Genomic DNA, 24,127 nt, shown 5'->3' with positions numbered 1-24,127 from the left:
GATTATATAAAGAGGGAACTTGAGGATTTGAGGAGAGCAGGGAAAGGACACTGTTTGGAAAAATTCCTTCTCCTCGTCAGCAGCACACACACTCAGAAGAGACACGTTTACTGTGTCGAGTTGGAGTTTCTCTGTTGGATTGGCTTGCTTTCCAAATCTTGCTCAGCTGATTAATGGCAGTTTAAGCTTTGCAGAGAGGAAAAAAAAGGGGGCTGGAGCATTGCTGCTGACCCGCCCCTGGACCACACTCTCCACCTCCTGGTCTCCCTTAAGCTCTGGGCTTTTTTTTCCTCCTCTGATTTCCCTTCCTTCGTTATTCTTTGTGTGTTTTCTCTCTCTGTCTCTGTCTGTCTCTCTCTCCCCCCTCTCTTGTCCCCTGCACTCAAAGCCCCAGTGATGGCTGTAGCCAGTTTTGTACTCCTTTGCTTGGCTCTGCACCGGGCAGCCAGCTCCTTCGACTACGACGACACCGTTTACGACTATTTTCCCGACCAAGACGACCCGACAGATGTCGATTATAAAGATCCCTGCAAAGCTGGTGAGTTTGCAAGTCGAGCCGCGTCCTAGAATGAGAAATTCGGCGTGGATTTTTAAAAAAAAAATTTGTTGAAGTCAGATTTAAAACCAAGAGAAATGAAGCACTGGTGCTTAACTTATGCAAATATTTGGAGAAGTTTTGCAGAAAGGAGGTTTTGCAGGAGTTACTAATGGGATTTGTGTTTTGGCATAAAATGTGCACGTTTCAAACAGCACCCCCCCTTCCCCGTTTGGAGGAAAGGACAATAAAACACTGATTGTGAAATTTTGGGAGTCTTGTTCAAATTCAATGAGAGAGTTGGGGTTAGAGGCGGGCTGGGGGTGTTGGGGGAGCGATTCAGATCCTCACTTTCCAAGTGTCAGTTTTTCTGCCCGGGTCGGCTGTGCGAGTTTCCAGCCACTGTTTTGGACGGACGGCAGACGTTAAGACGCCTGGGGAAGAGAGCGGGAAATCTGAATGGGGGGTGGGTGGGAGGGGTAGAGAAAGAGAGATAACATGGAAGATCGGAGAAGGGAGTGAATGCCAGAGTTGGAGAACAGAGAGTGAGGTAGAGAATGAGATCGAAGAAAGGAGGTATGTTAAGAGGATGAGAGAGATGGAGATTTCCATAGAGATGGGGAAAGATAGAGAGGAGACCATAAGGGAGATGAGAATCGAGAGAGGACAGAAAGATTGAGAGAGGTGGGGATTAAGAGGATTGGGGTCAGAGGTAGGATAGAGAGACAATAAGAGAAATGCAGTAGAGAGGCAATAAGAGAGATGGGTAAAGAGGCAGTAAGAAATGGGGTGGAGAGACAATAAGAGAGAAGCAGTAAGCGATGGGGTGGAGAGACAATAAGAGAGAGGCAGGAAGAGATGGGGTGGAGAGGCAGTAAGAGATGGGGTGGAGAGACAATAAGAGAGAAGCAGTAAGAGATGGGGTGGAGAGACAATAAGAGAGAGGCAGGAAGAGATGGGGTGGAGAGACAATAAGAGAGAAGTAGTAAGAGATGGGGTGGAGAGACAATAAGAGAGACAGTAAGATGGGGTGGAGAGACAATAAGAATGAGATGGCGTCAGGGTGAGAATAGCAGTGAGATGGGGACAGGTGAGTGAGAGAAACGCAGGCAGAGAGACAACAAGGAGGAGATGGAAATTGACATTGAAGGAGAGCGAGGTGGCTAGATTGAATTAATGTGTGTAACGGGCATAGAAAGGAATTGAGAGAGGGAAAGGAGAATACGAAGAGAATGAGAGGGGGGAAAGAGAAAACAAAAGAAAAATGAAGGAGTAGGGGCGAGTGAATGAGAGGTGAGAATAGGGAGAGCAGGTGAGAGGTGAGAATAGGGAGAGCAGGTGAGAGGTGAGAAAGAACAGAGAGAGAGAGATTGGGAGCAGAGAGAATTGCCAGGGAGGTCTGTTAAAACTGAAAGGGGGGTTAATTAATTTTCTTGGAGCAAGCCTAGAAGAAGGAATTGGAAGTGAAGAAAAGATGATCAAGGCTGTGCAAAGTAGGAAGCGATGGAAAAGTGTGGAGTGGGAGCCATTGTTACAGGTGAGGGCAATATTGTAGACAGAGCCATTTCTGGTCAAACTCGGTTTACTGCTGGGAAAGACATCAGTGTGGTTGGTGCAGGCTTGTGGGATTCCTGGAGCACTTTTTGTACTTTATTCGCATCATGCCAGTGCTCGTCAATGCTCTGATCTCTTGGGAATTTTAAAAAACCCACAAAACAGGTCATCGTTTTGTTGTTTCATGATTTGAGGTGGAAAGAAAGGTTTGTCTTTGAAAACCTATGCTATAAGATCTAGCTTAGATGGAGGTTCCGTTTGTTCCCAGAATGATGATGATCCCTTTTAGCTTGCAAGGGCTTGTTATTTTTGATATTTGCTGGCAATATCCTTGTTTTGCAGTACTATCAAACAGATTAAAATCTTGTAATAAACTGCTAACCCTTACCCAGAAATAGTTATACGCAATATTCTTGTCCTGTTTCTCTTATCTTAATGCTAAGGATCAGATGTGGCTCATTAGGCAGTATGTGCATCTCTGAGTCAGGATGTGGTGGGTTTGGTCCCTCTCCATAAACTTGAGCACATAATGCAGGCTGAGACTCGGATGTCTGTCTTTCAGATGGAGTGTTAATCCGAGGCCATGTCTTGCCCCTCAGGCGATTGCTAAAGTGGCTATGGTACTCTTTCTATGGAGAGCAAGGGACGTTCCTCCTGGTGACCTGGCCAATATTTATCCCTTGACCAAAGTCATCACATTGTGTGAGCATGCTGTGCATGTACTGGCTGCTTCAGTTTCTGCATTACAAGGAGGAATACACTTTAGAAGCACTTAATAGGCTGTAAAGTACTAAAAAGACGTCCTGAAGTGATGAAGCACATGATGTAAATACAAATGAAATGCATCACTGGTGTATAAATGTAAATGTTCCCTTCACGCTGTGTAGCATTGCAAGGCTGAGAAAATGAATGCTGGCTGTTTGGCACTGGTTATTCCAGCCTGTAACAGCTGCCTTCACTGCCAGTCGAGTCTCTATGAGTCATATTTTGCTTTTATCCACCTGTGCCCCTCTTCTGCATTTACCCCCCCTACTTTACCTCATTATTTTCCTTGACCATCTTCAGATTTCCTTTCATGTTGTGCATCTGGGGTCAGGCAGCCCCTTGTCAGATTTGAGGTTTAGAAACTCCTGAGGCTCTGCACAGCCTCCATTCGGAAAGCATTCCTTTAATACTGATTAAACTGCTAGGAGTGCTGGTTTCTTGCATTCTACTGTTTGCGAACCAGAGGTCATCCAAAACTCTCCTATCCATGTATTAACTTGCACCAGGCCCTGTGCACCCATCACGTCCAATGCTCACTGATTGACATTAGCTTCTGACCACAATTTATTGTCTTTGAAGTTCTTAACCTTCTTTTCAAATCTACTCAACCCTCCAAGCAAGACCCAACCCACTTGTAGATCACACATTAGACTTATTAACCAACTCAGAGCCCATTGACTTGGAGTGAAAACAAGTCATCCTTGGTTTCAAAGGACTGCCTATGAAGAAGAGACAATGTTGCTTCTGTACTGGAGTGATCAGAACTACACCAAGAACTACACCAGCCTATATATCCAATTTTCCTTAATGAAAAATACTAGGAAATTTTCATAGATTTGTTAAAGAACCACAAGAAATAGGAGGAAGAGAAGGCCACTCAGGCCCTTGAGTCTTCTCCATTATAGAATAACATCATGGTTGATCTGCTTGTAGCCAGCAGGAATTTTGTTTTAAACATCAACTTGTTAAGATGGAAGGGTGTTGGAAGCAGAATCAAAAACAACTTTCGAAAGGGAACTAATTGATGGAGAAGTTTGCAGGAGTGCTGGGGGACTGGTGGAGAGCTCTAAGAGCCAGTCTGGGCTGAACAAGTTGAATGGCCTCCTCCCGTGCTTTATCATTAAACAAGTCAGACAGAGTCTTCTTTTATTGTCCTGTTTACCTTGTGCTGCCTGGCAGGGTCCTTGTGGTCCAACTGGTGCCCATAATCTGAGCACTGACATGCTCACTAAAATGATAAACATACAGTCACTCCCACGTGACAATATCTGAGTAAATTACATAGCAATGGTGGGCGGTCTTGGATTTGTTTTCTTTCAGTTTGGGTTATTTTTGGGGCTTGATTTCAGCATTGAATCAAATTGCGGGATCCCCTGTCGCTGTAAATGAAGGGTTGGGCAGAACAGGCGAAGATTGTGGGGAATTATGGTGAATTATGCTCAATGGAGCAATCAGGCAAAGGTTAGAATTTGAATGAGAACCAATTTCTTTCTTTGAGCAGTGCGCAAGTTTTGGCTGTGATATTTTAGGAAGGATGTGAAGGCATCAGAGAGGGAGGAAAAGATTCTTGAGAATGGTTTCAGGGATGAGGAATGTCAGTTATGACGGCATTCAGAGTAGGTTAGATGATATAAGATCATGTGGCATCTGAACGTATAGAGAAAAAGAATATATACAGAGAAACTGTTCCTGCTAGCAAAGGATCAAGAACCCGAGGACACAAATTTATAGCGATTGGCTAAAGAAGCAACACTGACATGAGAAATGCAGAGTGGTTAGGATCCACTGCTTTGTAACCATTCTACAAATTGAAGTCTCCCACCAGATAACAGGATTTGCGAACAAAGCGAATGTGTTTGACTGGATGAGTCTTTTCTGGTGTTGCACATGGAGTTAGCAGGCATTTCCCATGTGAGGTATCTGGCATGTGTTTGCTCTGTTTTCTTTTCTTGAGTCCAGATGCAGCACTTTGAAAAAAATTCAATGAGTTGCGGTTGTTTAGTTGAACAATTGAGCAGGGGTATGAGGAGAAGTGAGGATTTTCTTTGCTTCACTGAATAAATCCCTCTTTTAAAAGTAATTTTATGGTCATTGGAGGCTTGGGTTGTCAGGAAAATCAGCTGTTCGTTCCCTTCTAATCCACCTGTTGGAACTATTATTCGGTTCAATGCTGTGTGGCGTAACACTGGACTGTAAAATGTACTCACTGTGGGGAACCTGAATTAGTCTGAACTTGAACAAGTCCTGCTTGTGCCCTTCCAAATCTGATGAGTGCGCGGGAAGATTGTTTTGAGTTGTATAACCCAGGACATGTTTGGTCTGTAAGGAGCTGTAAATGGAGCACAGACGGTTTGAGGAGATGATTGATGAGTTATAATGACAGCAATTTCCCTGATAGTATATGAGCACGAATACGCTGTATGTGCCCACACCACTCTTGCCTGATTGTAGCTTCACAGCAATAAAGTGCCGTGCGAATAAAGTGTATGCTGCATACCACAAGGTGTTGAGCAAAAGTTGAGTTAAAAGTGTATCATGATGGACTTAGTAAACACAGAATTAGAACCAAACCTGTGAGGCAGCAACACAGCCTGAGGTCCTATGAGAGTGCCAAAAGAACAGGATCAAGCATTGGGAGCAGTAACTGATCCAGAAAAAGCCTTGCACTTATATAGCACCTTTCCCAACCACTGGACATCTCAATATGCTTCACAGCTGATTAAATACTTTTGAAGCGAAGCCAGTATTGTAATGTGGCAGCTAATTTACACACAGCAATCTCCCACAAACAACAATGTGATTATGACGAGATTATGTTTTAATTTTAATATTTATGCCTCAGTCGATATTGGCTGAATGCCAGGGATAGCTCCTTGAGCCTTGCTGTTCTTTGAAGTAGTGACCTGGGCTCTTCTCCATCCACTTGCGAGAGCGGACAGTGACCGAGGTTTAACATCTCTGTATCATGGTCAAGCATCAGCCTTTGTGACCAAATCCTACCCGTGATATTCTGCTTCAAAGACAAGAACGGTACCACTGAGCCACCTCTGACATTGATAGCTGACTGATGGGCTGATTTCTTGTCTGCCTGGTGTCGTTGAGGATTTTGTTGAGTATTAATGTTCCAAGTGGACAGCATTGATTTCTGTGAAAGGTATATTCTGATCCTTCCAGAATGCTGGATGGAAAGTTTACCACCTGTTAATGCCTAAAGGGGTGCAGAAGCAGTAACAGATTAGTGGCACCCGGTATTGCAGAGTGCGCGGACAATCTCTCTCCTGTTGATTTGAAACCAAATCGGGGACTGAATCTTGGGACAGTCTGGTGAACTAGAACAGCTGCAATTATGAAGTGGGAGTTGCTGCTTCATGGCTTTGTCCCTTAAGGTGGTAAGATCATATGAATGAGGATCAGGTCATTCAGCCCATTGAGTCTGCACTGCCATAAGATTCAAGAAGATTCTTGGCTGTCTGATTGTGGCCTCAGTTCCTCTTTTATGTCTGCCTTTCATAACACTTGACTCCCCTGCAGATCAAAGTTTTGTCCAGCTCAGCGTTGAGTATGTTTAGCAACTCACCCTTTGCTACTCTCTAGAGAACAGAATTCCAAAGACTGATGAACCTCCAAGAGAATCTTGTTTTCTTCACCATGGACGTCCAGTCCCTATATACTTGCATTCCCCATGCATATGGCCTAAAGGCCCTCCGCTTCTTCCTGCCCCGCAGGCCCGACCAGCCCCCTCCACTGACACCCTTATCCACTTAGCCGAACTTGTTCTCACCCTTAACAGCTTCTCCTTCAACACCTCCCACTTCCTACAGACAAAGGGGGTGGCCATGGGAACCCGCATGGGCCCAAGCTGTGCCTGCCTCTTTGTAGGTTACGTAGAACAGTCCCTCTTCTGCAGCTACACTGGCCCCATCCCCCACCTCTTCCTCCGTTATATTGATAACTGTATTGGCACCGCCTCGTGCTCCCACCAGGAGCTCAAACAGGTCATCCACTTTACTAGCACCTTCCATCCCAACCTTAAGTTCACCTGGACCATCTCCGATACCTCTCTCTCCTTCCTGGACCTCTCTGTTTCCATCTCTGGCAACCACCTGGAAACCGATATCTATTTCAAGCCTACCGACTCCCACAGCTACCTAGAATACACCTCCTCTCATCCACCTTTCTGCAAGAATGCCATCCCCTATTCCCAATTCCTTCGCCTCCGCCGCATCTGCTCCGGAGATGAGGCATTCCACTCCTGGACATCCCAGATGTCCTCATTTTTCAAGGACCGCAACTTCTCCTCCACAGTGGTTGAAAACGCCATCGACCGCATCTCTTGCGTTTCCCGCAACTCATCCCTCACACCCCCTCCCTGCAATAACAACAAAAAGAGAATCCCCTTCGTCCTCACGTACCATCCCACCAACCTCCGGATTCAACGCATCATCCTCTGCCACTTCCGCCACCTGCAATCTGACCCCACTACCAAAGACATTTTTCCCTCCCCACCCTTATCTGCCTTCCGGAGGCACTGCTCTCTCCGTGACTCCCTTGTCCTCTCCACACACCCCTCCAGCCCCACCTCACCCGGCACTTTTCCCTGCAACTGCAGGAAGTGCTACACCTGCCCCTACACCTCCTCCGTCACCCTTATCCCAGGCCCTAAGAAAACCTTCCACATTAAATAGATGTTCACCTGCACATCTGCTAATGTGGTATATTGTATCCGATGTTCCCGATGTGGCCTCCTGTACATCAGGGAAACCAAACGGAGGTTTGGAGACCGCTTTATGGGACACCTACGCTCGGTTCGTGACAAACGACTGCACCTCCCAGTCGCAAACCACTTCAGCTCCCTCTCCCACTCCTTGGACGACATGTCCATCCTGGGCCTCCTCCAGTGTCACAACGATGCCACCCGAAGGTTGCAGGAATAGCATCTCATATTTCGCTTGGGAACGCTGCAGCCCAGTGGTCTCAATGTGAACTTCGTCCCCACCCCCCGACCTCATCCCAAAACCAGCCAAGCTCATCCCCACCCTCGACCTCATCCCAAAACCAGCCCAGCTCTCCCCGCCTCCTTGACCTGTCCGTCTTTTTTCCCACCTGTCCGCTCCTCTCACCTCAACCCCCACCCCCACCTCCTACCTACCAGCTTCATCCCCGCCTCCTTGACCTGTCCGTCTTCCCTTGACTGACCAACCCCCATCCTAACTCCCGTCCTACACTCACCTTTACTGGCTCCATCCCCACCTCCTTGACTTGTCCGTCTCCTCTCCCCTATCTGCTCCTTTATCCACCTTCCATCCACCTCCCCCTCTCTGTCTATTTATTTCAGAATCCCCTTCCCCTCCCCCTTTCTGAAGAAGGGTCCAGACTTGAAACGTCAGCTTTCTTGCTCCTCTGATGCTGCTTGGCCTGCTGTGTTCATCCAGCTCTACACCTTATTATCTCTTGTTTTCCATGAGCTCTTTTAAATCAGTGAATCTGTTATCTTAGTCATTGAGTCTCTTAAATTCTGTTTCCTGATAACCCCTCATTCCCGAGATAGTAGGAACTGCAGATGCTGGAGAATCTGAGATAACAAGGTGTACAGCTGGATGAACACAGCAGACCAAGCAGCATCAGAGGAGCAGGAAGGCTGACGTTTTGGGCCTAGACCGAAAGAAGAAGGCCTAGACTGAAGAAGGGTCTGGGCCCAAAATGTCAGCCTTCCTGCTCCTCTGATGCTGCTTGGCCTGCTGTGTTCATCCAGCTCCACACCTTGTTATCTCAACCCGTCATTCCCCTCCACTTTTCAAGTCAAGCAATACTCTCAGCATACAAATTAATTTTACAGGAGGCTCCCACTCAACAAGTCAAAATCAAGGCTCAAGAGGTGAATGACCACATCGCCACACAATCCGCATATAGTTTTCTCAGTCAGATATCTTTATGCTTCAGCAAATTTAGTTTTTTTTTTAAGTACCTAATTTTCACCCTGTTAACTTTGATCAGAATTCACCATATTTTAGAATGCCTGTTGGCTGAAGTTACTGATTTGCTTTACCCTGTGTCCCTGGCTATAACAGCTGGCCCCCAGCATGAGAACGAAATACTGTGTGTCATTTAAATTTCCGATCTTTGCAGCTACACTATTAAGAAGTGCCCAGTGTTCAGCAGTCAAATTCACCAGTTGCAGATCCCAATTCTATGGGAAGCAGGTTTAGCAAATGCGAACTGCAGCACATTTGAACAGGTTCATTTCCCTGTGTTTACCTTAATAAGCAATAGTTAATGATTGCCAGCATTACAGCGAACTTGGGCAGAAGACGTTAAGACAAGGGAATGAGCCACACACTTGGAAAAAAGATGTCTCTAATTTCACTTGGAGATATTTCAGATGCCTTTACTGCTGCTTCCTTTGTATGCTGTGTGCTCCATAGGTAGTATAAACACACTTTTCCCTTATCACCACGCAGGCATTTCATGTTTTAGACATTTAACACCAATGGAACGGGTCAGTGATTAAAATCTTGCCCATTCACCCCTTTTATATCAGAGAGTCAAATAGCACAGAAACAGAACCTTTGGTCCGACTTGTCTATGCCAACTAGGTTTCCCAAACGAAACTGGTCCCACTTGCCTGCGTTTGTCCTCAATCCCTCTAAACCTTTCCTATTCATGTACCTATGCAAATGTCTTTTAGATATTGTAACTGTACCTGCATCTACCATTCCTCTGGCAATTCATTCCGTATATGCACTACCCTCTGAGTGAAAATGTTGTCCCTCAGGTCCCTTATAAATCTTTCCCCACTCACCTTAATCCTATGCTCTCCAGTTTTGAATTCCATTACCCTAGGGAAAAGACCTTTCCTATTCACCTTATCTATACCCCCAATGATTTTATAAACCTCTGTAGGGTCACCCCTCAACCTCCCTGAACTCCATCTGCCATCCTCGGCCCATTGGCCCAGCTGATCGAAATCCTGTTGTATTCTTAGATGATCAGTCTTCGCTGTTCACTCTGCTACTAATTTTGGTGTCATCTACAAACTTATTAACCATGCTTCTTATTTCTCATCCAAATCTTTTCTATAAATGACAAACGACAGTGGATCCAGCATCAATCCCTGCGGAACACTGCTGGTCACAGGGCTCCAGTCCAAATAACAGCCCTCTACCATCACCCTCTGTTTCCTACCATCAAGCTAATTTTGTATCCAATTGGATAGCTCTCCCTGGATCCCATGTGCTCTAATTTTACTAACCAGCCTACCATGTAGAACTTTGTTGAAGGCCTTGCTAAAGTCCGTGTAGACAATGTCCACTGCTCTGCCCTCAGCAATCTTCTTGGTCACATCCTCAAAAAAACTCAATCGAATTTGTGTGCACACCTTGAGGTTTTGAGTATTTTCTTCGTATCATAAGTGGTGTGTCCTGGTGATTTCCCTCGCTGCACTCTAGCCACTTTAACTGAAGGTCTGTGTTCTTCTAATCTCCGGCTGTTTTAAGAATCTTCCTGTTCTTTCTCCCACCAAACTTGCCGTGCACTTGACTTTACATTCCAGCTACTTCTTTGCATTTGTCTGCTGCTTAGGGACCCTGCCATACAGTTAATTGTCTTTAGCCCATGTTTAGTTTGGTGCTAATTCTTTGCATTGGAAAGATTGTAGCCTGTCAATGTGTACTGTCTGAGATAACAAGGTGTGGAGCTGGATGAACACAGCAGGCCAAGCAACGTCAGAGGAGCAGGAAAGCTGACGTTTCGGGCCTAGACCCTTCTTCAGAAATGGGGGAGGGGAAGGGGGTTCTGAAATAAGTAGGGAGAGGGGGGAGGCGGATAGAAGATGGATAGAGGAGAAGATAGGTGGAGAGGAGACAGACAGGTCAAAGAGGCGGAGATGGAGCCAGTAAAGGTGAGTGTAGTTGGGGAGTTAGGGAGGGGATAGGTCAGTCCAGGGAGGATGGACAGGTCAAGGGGGCGGGATGAGGCTAGTAGGTAGGAGATGGGGTGGGGCTTGAGGTGAGAGGAGGGGATAGGTGGGAGGAAGAACAGGTTAGGGAGGTGGGGACAAGCTGGGCTGGTTTTGGGATGCGGTAGAGGGAGGGCAGATTTTGAAGCTTGTGAAGTCCACATTGATACCATTGGGCTGCAGGGTTCCCAAGCGAAATATGAGGTGCTGTTCCTGCAACCTTCGGGTGGCATCGTTGTGGCACTGCAGGAGGCCCAGGATGGACATGTCGTCTGAGGAATGGGAGGGGGAGTTGAAATGGTTCGCGACTGGGAGGTGCAGTTGTTTAGTGCGAACTGAGCGTAGGTGTTCCGCAAAGCGGTCCGCAAGCCTCCGCTTGGTTTCCCTGATGTAGAGGAGGCGACAACGGGAACAGTGGATGCAGTATACCACATTAGCAGATGTGCAGGTGAACATCTGCTTGATGTGGAAAGTCTTCTTGGGGCCTGGGATGGGGGTGAGGGGGGAGGTGTAGGGGCAGGTGTAGCACTTCCTGCGGTTGCAGGGAAAAGTGCCGGATGTGGTGGGGCTGGAGGGGAGTGTGGAGTGGACAAGGGAGTCTCGGAGAGAGTGGTACCTCTGGAAAGCAGATAAGGGTGGGGAGGGAAAAATTTTAGTGCTGACTGAGCGTAGGTGTTCCGCAATTTTAGTGCGAACTGAGCGTCAGCCCTGTCTTTTGCGCTCACAAATAATCCACCATCAACTCTTTTCTTCCTCCCACTCTACACCAACTCCTCTTCACAAGTTCACTCACCCACTGCTTGTGTCACACTCTGCTCCAACTCTTTTATCTTCTTTGTTGATTAGTTCTCACAAAATGTTTTTAAATTTCAAGACTGCAAAGGATGCCAAAGTTAGCTGCCTGTTCCTTTTCTTTTTAACAATTAAGGGTGTCTGTTGCACAGCTTAAAAGTTAGGAAGCTATTACACACAGAGATCAGAAAGAAATTGATTCGTTTATACTGTGTTCTGTCTCTCGAGTTTTGTGGTGCAGTGGTTACTATCCCTAAGTTGGAGCAGGAACTGTGGATTTGAGTTCTGCCAAGGACGTCAATGACAGGCAGTAAGAGCAGGGAAATATCCCTGGCCATATGATGCAAAGAACATAACTCCAAACAACAACAACACATGTAAAAGTACATGTTGCCACAACAACTTGGACTTCCTGTGTGAACTTTAACACACTACCTATCACTTGGAAACATCCAAAACCTTTTATGCACCGTTAATTATGAAGTGCAGTTTGATAAACAATGTTCCTTTGATGCAGAAAATCTCAATTGAGGCCCATCTTTTTGCTATTTTGTGTCTGGCATTATGCACAGTTTTTCTTAGCTAATGTTTTTGAGATACAGTTTGGTTCTTTATGCACTTTATTCCAGCCTGTATCTGTGTTGAGTTGCAGTTTTAGGTTGAAAATCAATGTGGGGGGCTTGATTGTGCCAGAGTTGGAGGCATCCAGATAAGATGGTGCACCATTTCAAGGATGTTTGATTATCTGTGGGAAGTGGAGTCATCTCCACCACAACAAACAGTTCGGATTTTATAAAACTGCTGTCTTCTGTGACCAGTATTTTCACTTGACAGGATTCACAGAAACTATTTGAGGTGCCGAGAGTCAGAAGTGGTGAACTTGCATTAGGGAAGCACTCAAGGGCATAAGTTGAGCAACGTAGCTACTGCCTTGCTCATTGCCTAACGCCTTTTCACAGTTCGAGGGCCAGTAACCTCAGACTGCTGGCAGTGGAACAGTCACAATGATTCAACAGAAATGAACATGGACGCCCTGCTATGTGCTACACCTTGGAGGGTTGTTTTGGACAGTAAGGCAGGAATGAAAGTTCTCACTTCAGTTGGCTGTTTTCAGGACCAGAGAGGTTGCCTGTCAATCAATAATTTATTAGTACTTGTTGTTTCATGAAATGGATATGTAAGTTTGTAGTGACACATTACACCCAAGCTAATGGTTGTACAACATCATGGTTAGAACAGACAGCCTGTTGTTATTTAAATGTTTACATCTTTATGTGACTTGAACTGTCACATAATTTTTTTTTGGCTGTGATAATTTTGGAAGGCGAGCAAGGACTAAAGATCCCTTTGAGCTGAATATGGTTAATATGTATGCTTACAACAATAATTAACGCAGCCTATTGGTGGGATTCACATATGTAGATAAAAGTAAAAGGCTACAGATGCTGTACATCTGAAACAAAAATCAGGAAGTGCTGGAGAAACTCAGTATGTCTCGCAGCATCATTTGAGAGAGAAACAGAGTTGACGGTTCAAGACCACGGTGATCCCTCTGCTTCATGTGTTGGACTTGAGGTGTGAGCGGTCAGAAATGGTTGCCATGAACGAAGTTTCACCACACGTCAAACTGCCGACAAGACAAATGGCAGAAAGTTATTGCTTGAGGGAGACAGACTTCTGTTAAGATCTGTTTGGCCACAGGAAGATTATTTTTTGCTTTCAGTCTGAAATGAGAGGCTAGACTGAGATGAACTTAACCTGGCACAAATCATACTTTGGAGATTTGCTCCAACATCCACTGCCACAGTTCCTGGGAAAACATCTCAGCAAGGATGGTTAGCAGAATCCGAGTAAAAAGGGAGAAACGACAACAGAATGCTTAGTAAGCAAATGCATAGATCTTCAGAAAGAATGGGAAAGGATCTGGTTACTTAGTGTCTGAAATACGATGTTCACAGAGGTTGCCTTATTCTGTAAATTAATGGATCAGGAATAGCCATTGAAATATCAGCAAGGCTAATTGCACTTTCATTTATTTAAGAGTAAATGGTGCTGGGATTTTAAATAGGCTGTCATATGAGGTTGCATGAGAATATCCAAATTGTGCTGCTACAGCGTTAACTTTATGAAAATGCAGCTCGCCCAGTAGATTCAACACCAAATGTGAAAACTTGTCGTTCTAAGCATAAGTACCCTGTTAATGAAGAAACAAAAACAGAATTTGTTGGAAAAGCTCAGCAGATCGGCAGCATTAACACAGTGTGGAGCCGGAGGAACAGGCCAGGCAGCATCAGAGGAGCAGGAAAATTGACGTTTCGGGTCAGGACCCTTCTTCAGAAATGGGGAAGAGGAAGGGAGCTGGGAAATAAACAGAGGTGAGGAGAGGTGGGGCTGGCGAAAGTAGGTGGGTTGGTGATAGGTGAGTGCAGGTAGGCACTGGTGGGGATTGGTCAGGGAGGTGGGAGGAGTGGGTAGGTGGGAGAGAAAATGGCCAGGTTGTGTCAGGTCAAGTAGGTGGGAATGAGAGGGAGGGTTGGTTATGGGATGAGGCCAGGGGTGCGGAGATTTTGAAACTGGTAAAGTCCACATTGAGACCATTGGGCTGTAAACTCCCAAGGCGGAATATGAGGTGCTGATCCTCCAGTTTCCGGGTGGCGTCGTTGTGACACTGGAGGAGGCCCAGGATAGACATGTCGTCTAGGGAGTGGGAATGGGAGTTGAAATGGTTCGCAACTGGAAGGTGTTGTCGTTTGTCGCGAACAGAGCGCAGGTGCTCTACAGAGCGGTCTCCGAGCCTCCACTTGGTCTCACCGATGTAGAGGATGCCACATCAGGAGCAGTGGATGCAGTAAACCACATTAGCGGATGCGCAGGTGAACCTCTGTCTGATGTGGAAGGTTTTTTTGGTTCCTTGGATGGAGGTGAGGGGGGAGATATAGGGGCAGGTGTAGCACTTCCTGCGGTTGCAGGGAAAGGTGCCGGGGATGGTGGGGCTAGTGGAGAGTGTGGAGCAGACGAGGGAGGCGTGGAGAGAGTGATCAAGTTTGCTTTTTTTTCACTTTTCCTCTTTCTTTTTCTCTGTTGGGTCTTTAATTCTTTGTCTGTACTTGATCTGATATTAAATGTATTCCTTTTAAATCAAACTCTCATACAGTCCTTCCTGTGTTCATTTCTCAAATCTTGGGTGACATTATGCCTTGGGCTGATAAGTGGCAAGTAAAATTCATGCTACATAATTGTCAGGTAATGATGATAGAGTCACAGAGATGTACAGTATTGAAGCAGACCCTTCAGTCCAAGTTGTCCACGCCAACCAGAAATCTTCAGTTAATCTATTTCCAGATTATTCCCAACAAGAAAGAATCTGACTATCTCCCTATGATATTCAATGGCATAACCATTATTTTTAATCCCCACTGTTAATAGCCTGTGGATTGCTATTGACCAGAAACCGAACTGGACCACCAATTTAAATGCACTGCAGGTCGGAGACTGGGGATTTTGCAGGGAGTAACTCACCACACCAAAATCTGGCTACCATCAATAAGGCACAAGTCAGGAGTGTGATAGAGTACTCCTCACTTGCCTGGTTGAATGCAGCCCAAACAACATTCAGGAGCTTGACAAAATCAGCCATCTTGTTTGACAGCCCATCCACCGCCTTGAACATTCACTCCCTCCCACCACCAGGCGCACAATTGCAGCAATGTGGGCTCTCTACAGGATACACAGTGGCAATTCATCAGCCATATTCAATAGCACCTTCCAAACCTGTGTACGCTGCCACCTTGAAAGATGAGAGCGGCAGATTCATGGAAACACCACCATTTCCCTGTAGGCCGCACACCATCCTGACTGGAGCTGTATCATAGTTCCTTCACTGTCATTGGATCAAAATCCTAAAACTCTCATCTTAACATGCAGCAGTTCATGAGGCAGCTCACTATAATGTTCTCCTGGGCAATTAGGGATGGGCACCCCTTGACATTAAGACCCACACTCCAGGAACAAATTAAACAAAAATCTCTAGCCCAGTATAATTGAATCTATTGCACTGAATTGCTGTCTTTTATCAGAGCCTTCTCTTCCTTCCTCCTTTCAGTCCAGTTAATGCCAAGCCTGTGCATACTCTCCGGGGAGCTCATTGTCTTTCATCCTTATTGGGCATGTTCCTTTAATGAATCTATTAATGAGCAGTTGGCCTCTGAATGGAGCTATGTTGCTGTTTTTGTTGATGCAGTGACAAGATTTTATGCACCTTTTTAACAGCTAAGAAAGGTTCTCTCCTCTTGCCTCTCCAGCCCAGGCACATAAGCCAAACTGTCAGACAGATGGGGATTGCATCCGTCAATTCTTGGCAGTTTGAATGCACTTGGGAGTTGAGACGAGTACGTTTGAAGTTTGGTGGATATGGGTGAGTCGGTAGGTCTCATCAGATTACTATTGGTTATGACATGCATGTGATTTTTGTTCAAGTACCCTCTGTTGCTTCAAACCTGCCACATTCAATTTTGGACTTTAAAGTTAAATGCTATGAACTCCCAAGAGTGTGGTGCAATTTTGGCGGAATTTGTTTCCTTAAGTTGGCTGGAGGTTGGTGAGTAATTTTGAAGATTTAAACAGTGGATTGAGCAGATAAATTTAGCTTGGCAGACCAGAGCATGCCAAGTACAGACTTACACACTAGTGATGCAGAGAATGGAACACCTCTGTTCCCCATCTTTCTCAGTAAGGAATAATAGCCTCATGGTCGTGTTATCAGTAATCCAGTGTCCCAGGCTAATGTATTCGGACACAGGTTCAAATCTTAGCCATGCAGCTGGTGGAACGCAATAAATCTGTAATTGAATGCTGGCTTTGACCATGAAACTATAATCAGTTGTTGTAAAAACCCCGCTGTTCACTATTATCTTTTAGGGAAGGAGCTCTGCTGTTGACTGAGGAACTAGAGTAAGCGGAATGGGCAGGTACTATTAATTAACAGAATGTATCTGATGCCATCCACAGGGACTGAACTATTCATTACATTTATAAATAATCAGTTGGCTGGAAGGCTGGTTTGCGATGCAGAGTGACACCAACATCGTGAGTTCAATTCCTACACCAGCTGAGGTTACCATTAACATTCTGCCTTCTCGACCTTGCCCCTTATCAGAGGCATGGTGACCCTCAGGTTAAACTCACCACCAGTCATCCCTCTCTGATGAGAGAGAGCAGCCTCTGGTTCTCTGGGACTATGGCGACTTTACCTTAAATAACTTCGATGACAAAGGAATAAAAAGCCACAAATGCAAGTTTTCAGCTGACACAAACATTGATGAAACCTGAAATTACCCAAGAGATATTGACAGATGAAGTCCAGCAAAACTAGATTTCAGTGTAAGCAATTGCACTGAAAACGCTAGAGACAGTGGAGATCCAGACAGATTTGGCTGCCCATGTAGATAACCTGTTAAAATATCATGGATAGGTACAAGAAGTAAGCAAGCAAGTGAGCAGAAATATGCTTCACCGACACAGGCCCCAGCTAGACCACACCTGGAGTCACTGTGAGCAGTTCCGGACCCCGCACTGAAGTATGATATATTGGCCTTGGGCAGGGACAACACTGTAGATTTACCAGAATAACACCTGGACTTTGTAGATGAAATTACAAAGTAGAATGTACATGGCTTGTTTTTTATTCATTCAGGGAATGCGGGATTCAGTGACAAGGCCAGCATTTATTGCCCATGCCTACTTGAACTGTTGAAGTCCATTTGGCATAGGTACACTTATGATGCTTGTTGAGTTCCAGGATTTTGACCCACTGACACTGAAGGAATGGTAATATATTTCCAAGTCAGGATGGTATGTGACTTGGAGAGGGGAACTTGCAGGGGTGATGCTCCCATGTTTATGCTGCCCATTTCCCTCTTGATGAAAGTAGTCATGGTTTTGGAAGGTGCTATCTAAGAATCTTTGCTGAATTTCTGCGGTGCATCGTGTAGATAGTACACACTGCTGCTATTCAGTGTCAGTAGTGGAGAGAATGAATGTTTGTGGATGTGGGGCCAACCAAGTGGCCTATTTTGTTCTGCATGGTGTCGAGCTGCTTGCATATTGTTGGAGCTGCCCTCACCCAGGCAACTGGGATTGTATTCTCCGTAAATTAGATGGTTAAAGGGTTATAAAAATGAATTTTTAAAGATGTTAAAGGTATCAAATAGTTTGGATGGAGAGAAGCCATTGGTTGGGTAGTCTAGGAGAAGTGGACACTACCCAAGGATTAGAACTAGTCCTTTTAAGAGTGAAATCAGGAAACATTTCTGTTTCAGAGGGTGGTACCAGTTTGGAGTTCTATTTCACACAATGTCATTAATGCTTGATCAATTGTAAATTTTAAATCTGTAACTTGTAGGTTTGAAATAGCCAAGGGTATTTAAGGATGGGGGTATATGGAGTTAGATCAGTCACAATAATATTAAACAGTGGAACAAGCTTAAGGAACTGAAAGATCTACTTAGAGTTATAGATCATCCAGCACAGAAACAGACCCTTCGTCCGACAAATCCGTGCTGAACATAATCCCAAACTAAACTAGTCCCACTTGCCTGCTCCTGGCCTGTATCCCTTCAAACCTTTCCTATTCATGTACTAATCCAGATGTCTTTTGTAACTGTGCTCACATCCACCACTTCCTCTGGAAGTTCATGCCACACGTGAACCACCCTCTGTGTAAAAATGTTGCTCTTCATGTCTTTTTTAAATCTCTGTCCTCTTCTTTGATGTCTGTCTTGAGCCAGATAAGGAGACATTTGGATAGATAACCAAAGGTTTGGTTAAATAGGTCAGCCTTAAAGAGTATCTTACAGGAGGAAGGAGAGTAACAGATATTTTCTTTGGTGTGATTTGGTGCTCTTTGTACAGCTGCTATTCATCAGAGTGGGGATGTTTTGCATTGAATTTTGCAATACTCGATGTGGTACTGACTCTGTTGATCTATCTGTTTGTTTGAATTGAAAAGCTTTGTGTTGTTTGAAAATAGCAGAAACTGTAGTTTAAAATTTTTTCATGGGCAGCCGTTCAAATGGTGCGTTGTACAAAGCCATCAATTGTCGAATGACAAAACTGAGTCAAGCTTTGAGAAGTTTTGTTATTTCCTGAGCCTTCATATTAAAATGACACATGTTATGAGTGGAACTGAAACACTGTCCATTTGAGGCACCTGTGTCAGTCAGTTCAAAAACAGTATGGGAGAGTGAAGCCACACCACTGTCCCCATCAAACCCTCCCAGGGCAGATACAGCACGGGCTTAGATACAGAATAAAGCCCCCTCTACACTGTCCCATCTTACGCTACCAGGATGAATACACATGGGGTTATTTAAAGAGTGAAGCTTTCTCTACACTGTCCCATCAAACACTCCGAGGACAGGGACAGCATGGGGTTTGATGCAGAGTAGAGCTACCACTACACTGTCTCATGTCGAACACTATTAGTACAGATACAGCATGGGGTTAGATACAGAATAAAGCTCTCTTTGTACTGTCCCATCAAACATTCCTAGGGCAGGTATTGCCAGGGTTAGATACCAAGCTCCCCTTTCGCTATAGTTTGACATCTTTTCATTTTCCTAAGGTTTTACATTTTGTGATACGTTACATTATTCGATAGTGGTGAAGTTGTTGAATGAATGCTCTTAAGCTACTGTTGAGTAATGTTGAGTGGAAGAGATGATAAAAGAGTGGTCCTTGGCGCTGGACCTGATGCTTGCTGTTGAACACATTGAAGATGGTCAGGAGCTGGTTAATATAGGCATTCAATTCCTGTGTTTATTGTCCTTTTCGAATTAGGAGAGAGTCTCTCAACATTCAAACCGTGGAGCAACCCTGAATTGATGGTGTCGCTAATATTTATCTGTCTGTGTGATTTGTGCCTTCAGCAAGTGCCTTGAAGATTTGTGTGATATGGAGGAGCTTCCACGAGTGGCAGTGTTAAGTTCACGCGGCAGGGGATTCAAAACTGGCTATATTCCACAACAAGCTTGCCAGTGTAAATGCTGTTCTCCCCTCTTTCTGCTCTACACTCTGCTAATATTGGCGCAAAAACCTGTGCCCTGCTTCCAGAGACCGTTTCTACGGTCTCCCTTCTCTCTCTATTGAGCAGCTGGTGTTTTCACTGGCAGGCGATCTGTGTTCTGTATCCTGGCATCAGCTCGCATTGCCAAGCAACTGGGGACGCTGGTCGACATCAGCTATGTGTTCAGCTGCTTTCCCTGAAAAAAGGCTGTCCAACGAGCTTGGCTTAACTGTCTGTGTACATTATTGGCTCTCAATCCACCTCCGTGACTGTGGTTACCATCTCACTGGGATCCTGATACATTCACAGAGAAACTGTTCAGGGAAGTGACCGCGCAACATTAACTTGTACATAGGGTGCGTCGATCACACAATTTCTGAAGCTATTCGCAAGGAAGGAGAAGAGGCCTATTCTGGCCTTGTGCTGTGACTTTCGCATCCAGTAGTCTGATATGATAGGAAATGCTATGTGATAAATGTCCATTGAGTTCAGCTGCTGTGATCCTTGTAGACACATAGGGTCAAACAGCATGGAAACAGACCCTTCAGTCCATGCCAAACGTAATCCCAAACTAAACTAGTCACACCTGCCTGCTTCTGGCCCATATCTCTCCAAACCTTTCCTATTCTTGTACTTATTCAAATATCTTTTAAACATTGTAACTGTACCCCACACCCACCACTTCCTCAGGAAGTTCATTCCACACACTAACCTTTGTGTAAAAAAATTGCCCCTCGTCTTTTTCAAATCTCTTTTCTCTCACCTTAAAAATATGCCCCCGAGTCTTGAAATCCCTCATCCTAGGGAAAAGACACCTTTCATTAACCCAATCTATACCTCTTATGATTTTATAAACCTCTATAAGATCACTCATCAACCTCCTACGCTCCAGTGAAAAAATGTCCCAGCCTCTGTTTATAACTCAAACCTTCCATACCTGGCAACATCCTGGTAAATCTCCTTTGAACCCTCTCTAGCTAAGTAATATCCTTTCTATATCTGGATGACCAGAAGTGGACACAGTATTTATGATGCAAGTATGATGGAGTTATTAGTTAATTTTGGCTAACAGATGCAGATGTGGGATGGGGGATCCCCGCAGTGATGGAAAGCTTTGGGAGCCTTAGCTGCACGATCAGCGATTTCCCCTGGAACATGCTTTAATTGCCTAAGCCGTGTGTCGAATGACTAATACGAGGTTTTGCACCATTAAACTTCATCTGCGACCTGCCTGTCCAAGGGTACTTAATTTTCCTCTGATTCAGGCTTCAAGTATCCACAGCTGACAGACCTTTGCTGTGTACGAAGGGTGTTGCTTCCCATCTTTGCTCCGAATTGACAACTGCTGCTGATCTAGGTGGCTGCAGTTGAACCAGCAATTAGAGATGGAAGGAGTGCAGCAGATTCCTTCTCTTCTAATTTCACGCCTGCACCCACAGACGCTGAGTGAGGAGGCATTATATTTGGCTGCAAAGCTCCATGTGGCCAAATAGTCAACTGGCAGGTCATTTGCCTTGGCTCCAGCCTGATGTCAAGGTAAGGTTCTGTGATCTGCCTCCCTGTCTGGTGAGATGCACCATCACAATCGTAAAATCCTCACAGTGTGGAAGGAGGCCATTCAGTCCATCAAGTCCACAACAACCTTCCAAAGACCACCCCACCTAGACCCACACCCGCCCCCCTTATCCCTGTAACCATGCATTTCCCATGGCTAATCCACCTAGCTTGCATATCCCTGGACAGTATGGGGCAATTTATCAAGGCCAGTCCACCCTAACCTGCGGAGGAAACTGGAGCACCCAGAGGAAACCCACGCAGACATGGGGAGAACGTGCAAACTCCACACAGTTACCCGAGAGTGGAATCAAACCCGGGTTCCTGGTGCTGTGAGGCAGCAGTGCATAACTCACCTTTTAGGAGGGAGAAGTTTAAAGGATAATCTCTTGCATTCAGAGCAGTCCACTCTGCTAGCTATTTGTATCAGTTTCACAGAAGTCATTCAGCTCAGCACCTTTCTTTCGTCCAAGGAAGGACTGCATTCTAGCTCTTCAGAATAGTGCCATGGGATCTTCTATATCTGTCTGAGCAGGGCAGACAGTCTCAGTTTGAGCTCTGAACCTAATGATAGCACTTGGTCAGTACTGCTCTGGAGCGTAAGGGAATTCCAAAGATTTGCTACCCTCTGAGTGAAGAAATTCCTCCTCATCCCAGTCCTAAATGGCTGGACTCCTCCTGAGACTGCAACCCCACCTCAACAGAGAAACAGGGGGAAGCATCCTTTCTGCATCTACCCAGTCAAGCTCGAGAAGAAGAATTTTGTCTGCTTCAATAAGATCACCTCTCATTCTGCTAAACTTAGAGAATGCAGGTCTGGTCTGTTCATAATATAATCCTGTTTTCCTGATAATTGAAAAAGGCCACTGGAAATGCATTTCCCCATTGATCCTGGCAATGTGAAGTTCCAGCTCACTGTCTCCTGCATGTCCAGTATTGGCGCATAATGCCAATTCTCCTCTATCAAGGTAACAATAAACCCTTCTCAGGAGTTGGCAGCAGAAATTGAGCAGCAGATTGCTTTCATGCTTTATGTCTCTTGGACAATGCCCAGATACAGGAAAAGGTGGCAGTATCATTCTCTCAGAGGTAGCCAGGTGCCCTTGTACCCCCGTCACTGGTTGAATGGCCTTTGGCTTCCACAGAAGAATAGCAGTCATTTTCTGAAGGGAGAAAGGTGGAGTGTAACTGGTGCATAGTGGATGACAGACCAGTTTATACAAGGACTCACAGATGACATGGCTAATGGACTGCAGTTTTAGATGAACGATTGCACTAATCTGATATTGGCCATGTCTCCTTGGACTGTGAGTTACCAAATTGAACAAAGCTTAGTCCATTTGAATTTGTAACACATCATTTCATAGAGACAGAAACCCTCAAAAAGTCACATTTGAAAAGTGCATGAAATGCCATAATATCCAGGGTTAGGGATCAGAAGCTGGAAAATGAGATGAGAGCTGCATAGCTTTTTTTCATTAGGCACAGACACAACGGGCTGAATGGCCTCCTGCTTTGTAACCTTTTCATATATCTGTCTGTTCACTGTTATCTATGCACATGGTTTCGTGTAAGTCTTATGTACTGCCATCATCTCACTGACAGTCTTTCCTGTAATTTACATGTCATTTAGATGTTCTTAAGTTTCCACTTCAGAAGTTATTCAATCTATTTACTTTCTCCATCTGACCACCCCCACCATCTCTCTCATCAGCAAATAGTCTTGTGTTTTCTCTTTTGGATTCAGTCAGGGCTATTGTTCTCCGACCTCCTGTTTCAAATGTTCACTATTTGAAGTTCTTTTCATGTATGTGTTTTCTCATGTCCATTCTTGGAATGTACGTGTTGTTACCAACGCCAACATTATTGCCCATTCCTAATTGCATTTGAGAAGGTAGTGGTGGGCTATCTTTCTGAGCTGAATTGCATGTGGTGTAGGGACAGTTGGGCTCAAGATTCTACTCATAAGATTTTCTACAACTGTGATAATTGGCCTCCTGCAGCCACAATCAACTTCCCTAGAGCTTGGGGTGATTCCAGTCAATGGAGAGTCTTTCCCCTAATTCCCAATGAGTTCAGTTTGGCTCAGGCTCCTTGATACCATACTTAAAATAAATGCAGCTTTGACATCAAGGGCAGTTACTTTCACCTCACGACTGGAATTCAGCTCTTTTGGTCCATGTTTGGACCAAGGCTGCAATGAGCTTGGAAGCGAGTGGCCATGGTAGAACCCAAATTGTGCGTAGTTGGGTGTGTTACTGGCTAGTAAGTGTCATTGAAAAATACTGTCCACGACCCCTTCCATCATTTTCCTGATAATCGAGAATAGACCAATAGACCGCTAATTGGATTTCTCCTGCTTTTTATGGATCATACAGATTGAGGCAGTGTTTCATGTTGTCAGGTAGGTGCCAGTGTTGAAGCTGTTCTGGAGTAACCTGGCTAGGGGTGTAGCTAGTTCTGGAGCACAAGCCTTCCACACTACAGCTGTGATGTTGTTGGGGTCCATATTCCACCATGCACATCTCTGGTACAATAGGTAACGATTGCACTTTGGTGCCGGTTTGGAAAATAGTTTCAGTCTCCACGAGTTGACTCCCACTCCTATTTCTCCTCTCTTAAGGACACTACTTGTGCCTTGCTCAAATTATCAGTGTATCGTAAAGCATTTCTACTGAAGTGATAAAGATGTGAATAGAAGACGGCTGTGCCAGAGCTATCACTGCTCACCATATAGCAAGAAGGAGTAACCAGAAAAATTCTCAGCCATTCTCTGTACTGCCGTCAAAAAGAAAATATTGAGTTTGATACGTAACCCAACATCTTTTATTTGTTTTTCACTCCGGGAATGGGACTAATTTGACTTCTTAGTATTATATGTTTCCAAAACAGTGACATTTCTCTGGCTGAT

General features: G+C 45.0%; 1 protein-coding gene across 1 annotated transcript in view; it reads left to right on the top strand.

Moving 5' to 3' along the window:
- The first annotated feature begins 202 nt into the window (after positions 1-202).
- The window catches only part of LOC109911454 (bone morphogenetic protein 1-like), a 115,198-nt gene continuing 91,273 nt past the window's right edge, over positions 203-24,127 (top strand). Inside the window, exon 1 of the mRNA XM_048618704.1 lies at positions 203-538. Coding sequence (XP_048474661.1) covers positions 397-538 — 142 coding nt within the window. The 5' untranslated portion in view covers positions 203-396. The remainder of the gene's footprint in view (positions 539-24,127) is intronic.

The sequence above is a fragment of the Rhincodon typus genome, chromosome 40 (genome assembly GCF_021869965.1).
Source record: "Rhincodon typus isolate 14 chromosome 40, sRhiTyp1.1, whole genome shotgun sequence".
NCBI classification, from domain to species: Eukaryota; Metazoa; Chordata; class Chondrichthyes; order Orectolobiformes; family Rhincodontidae; genus Rhincodon; species Rhincodon typus.
This window is presented reverse-complemented; position numbering and strand designations above follow the sequence as displayed.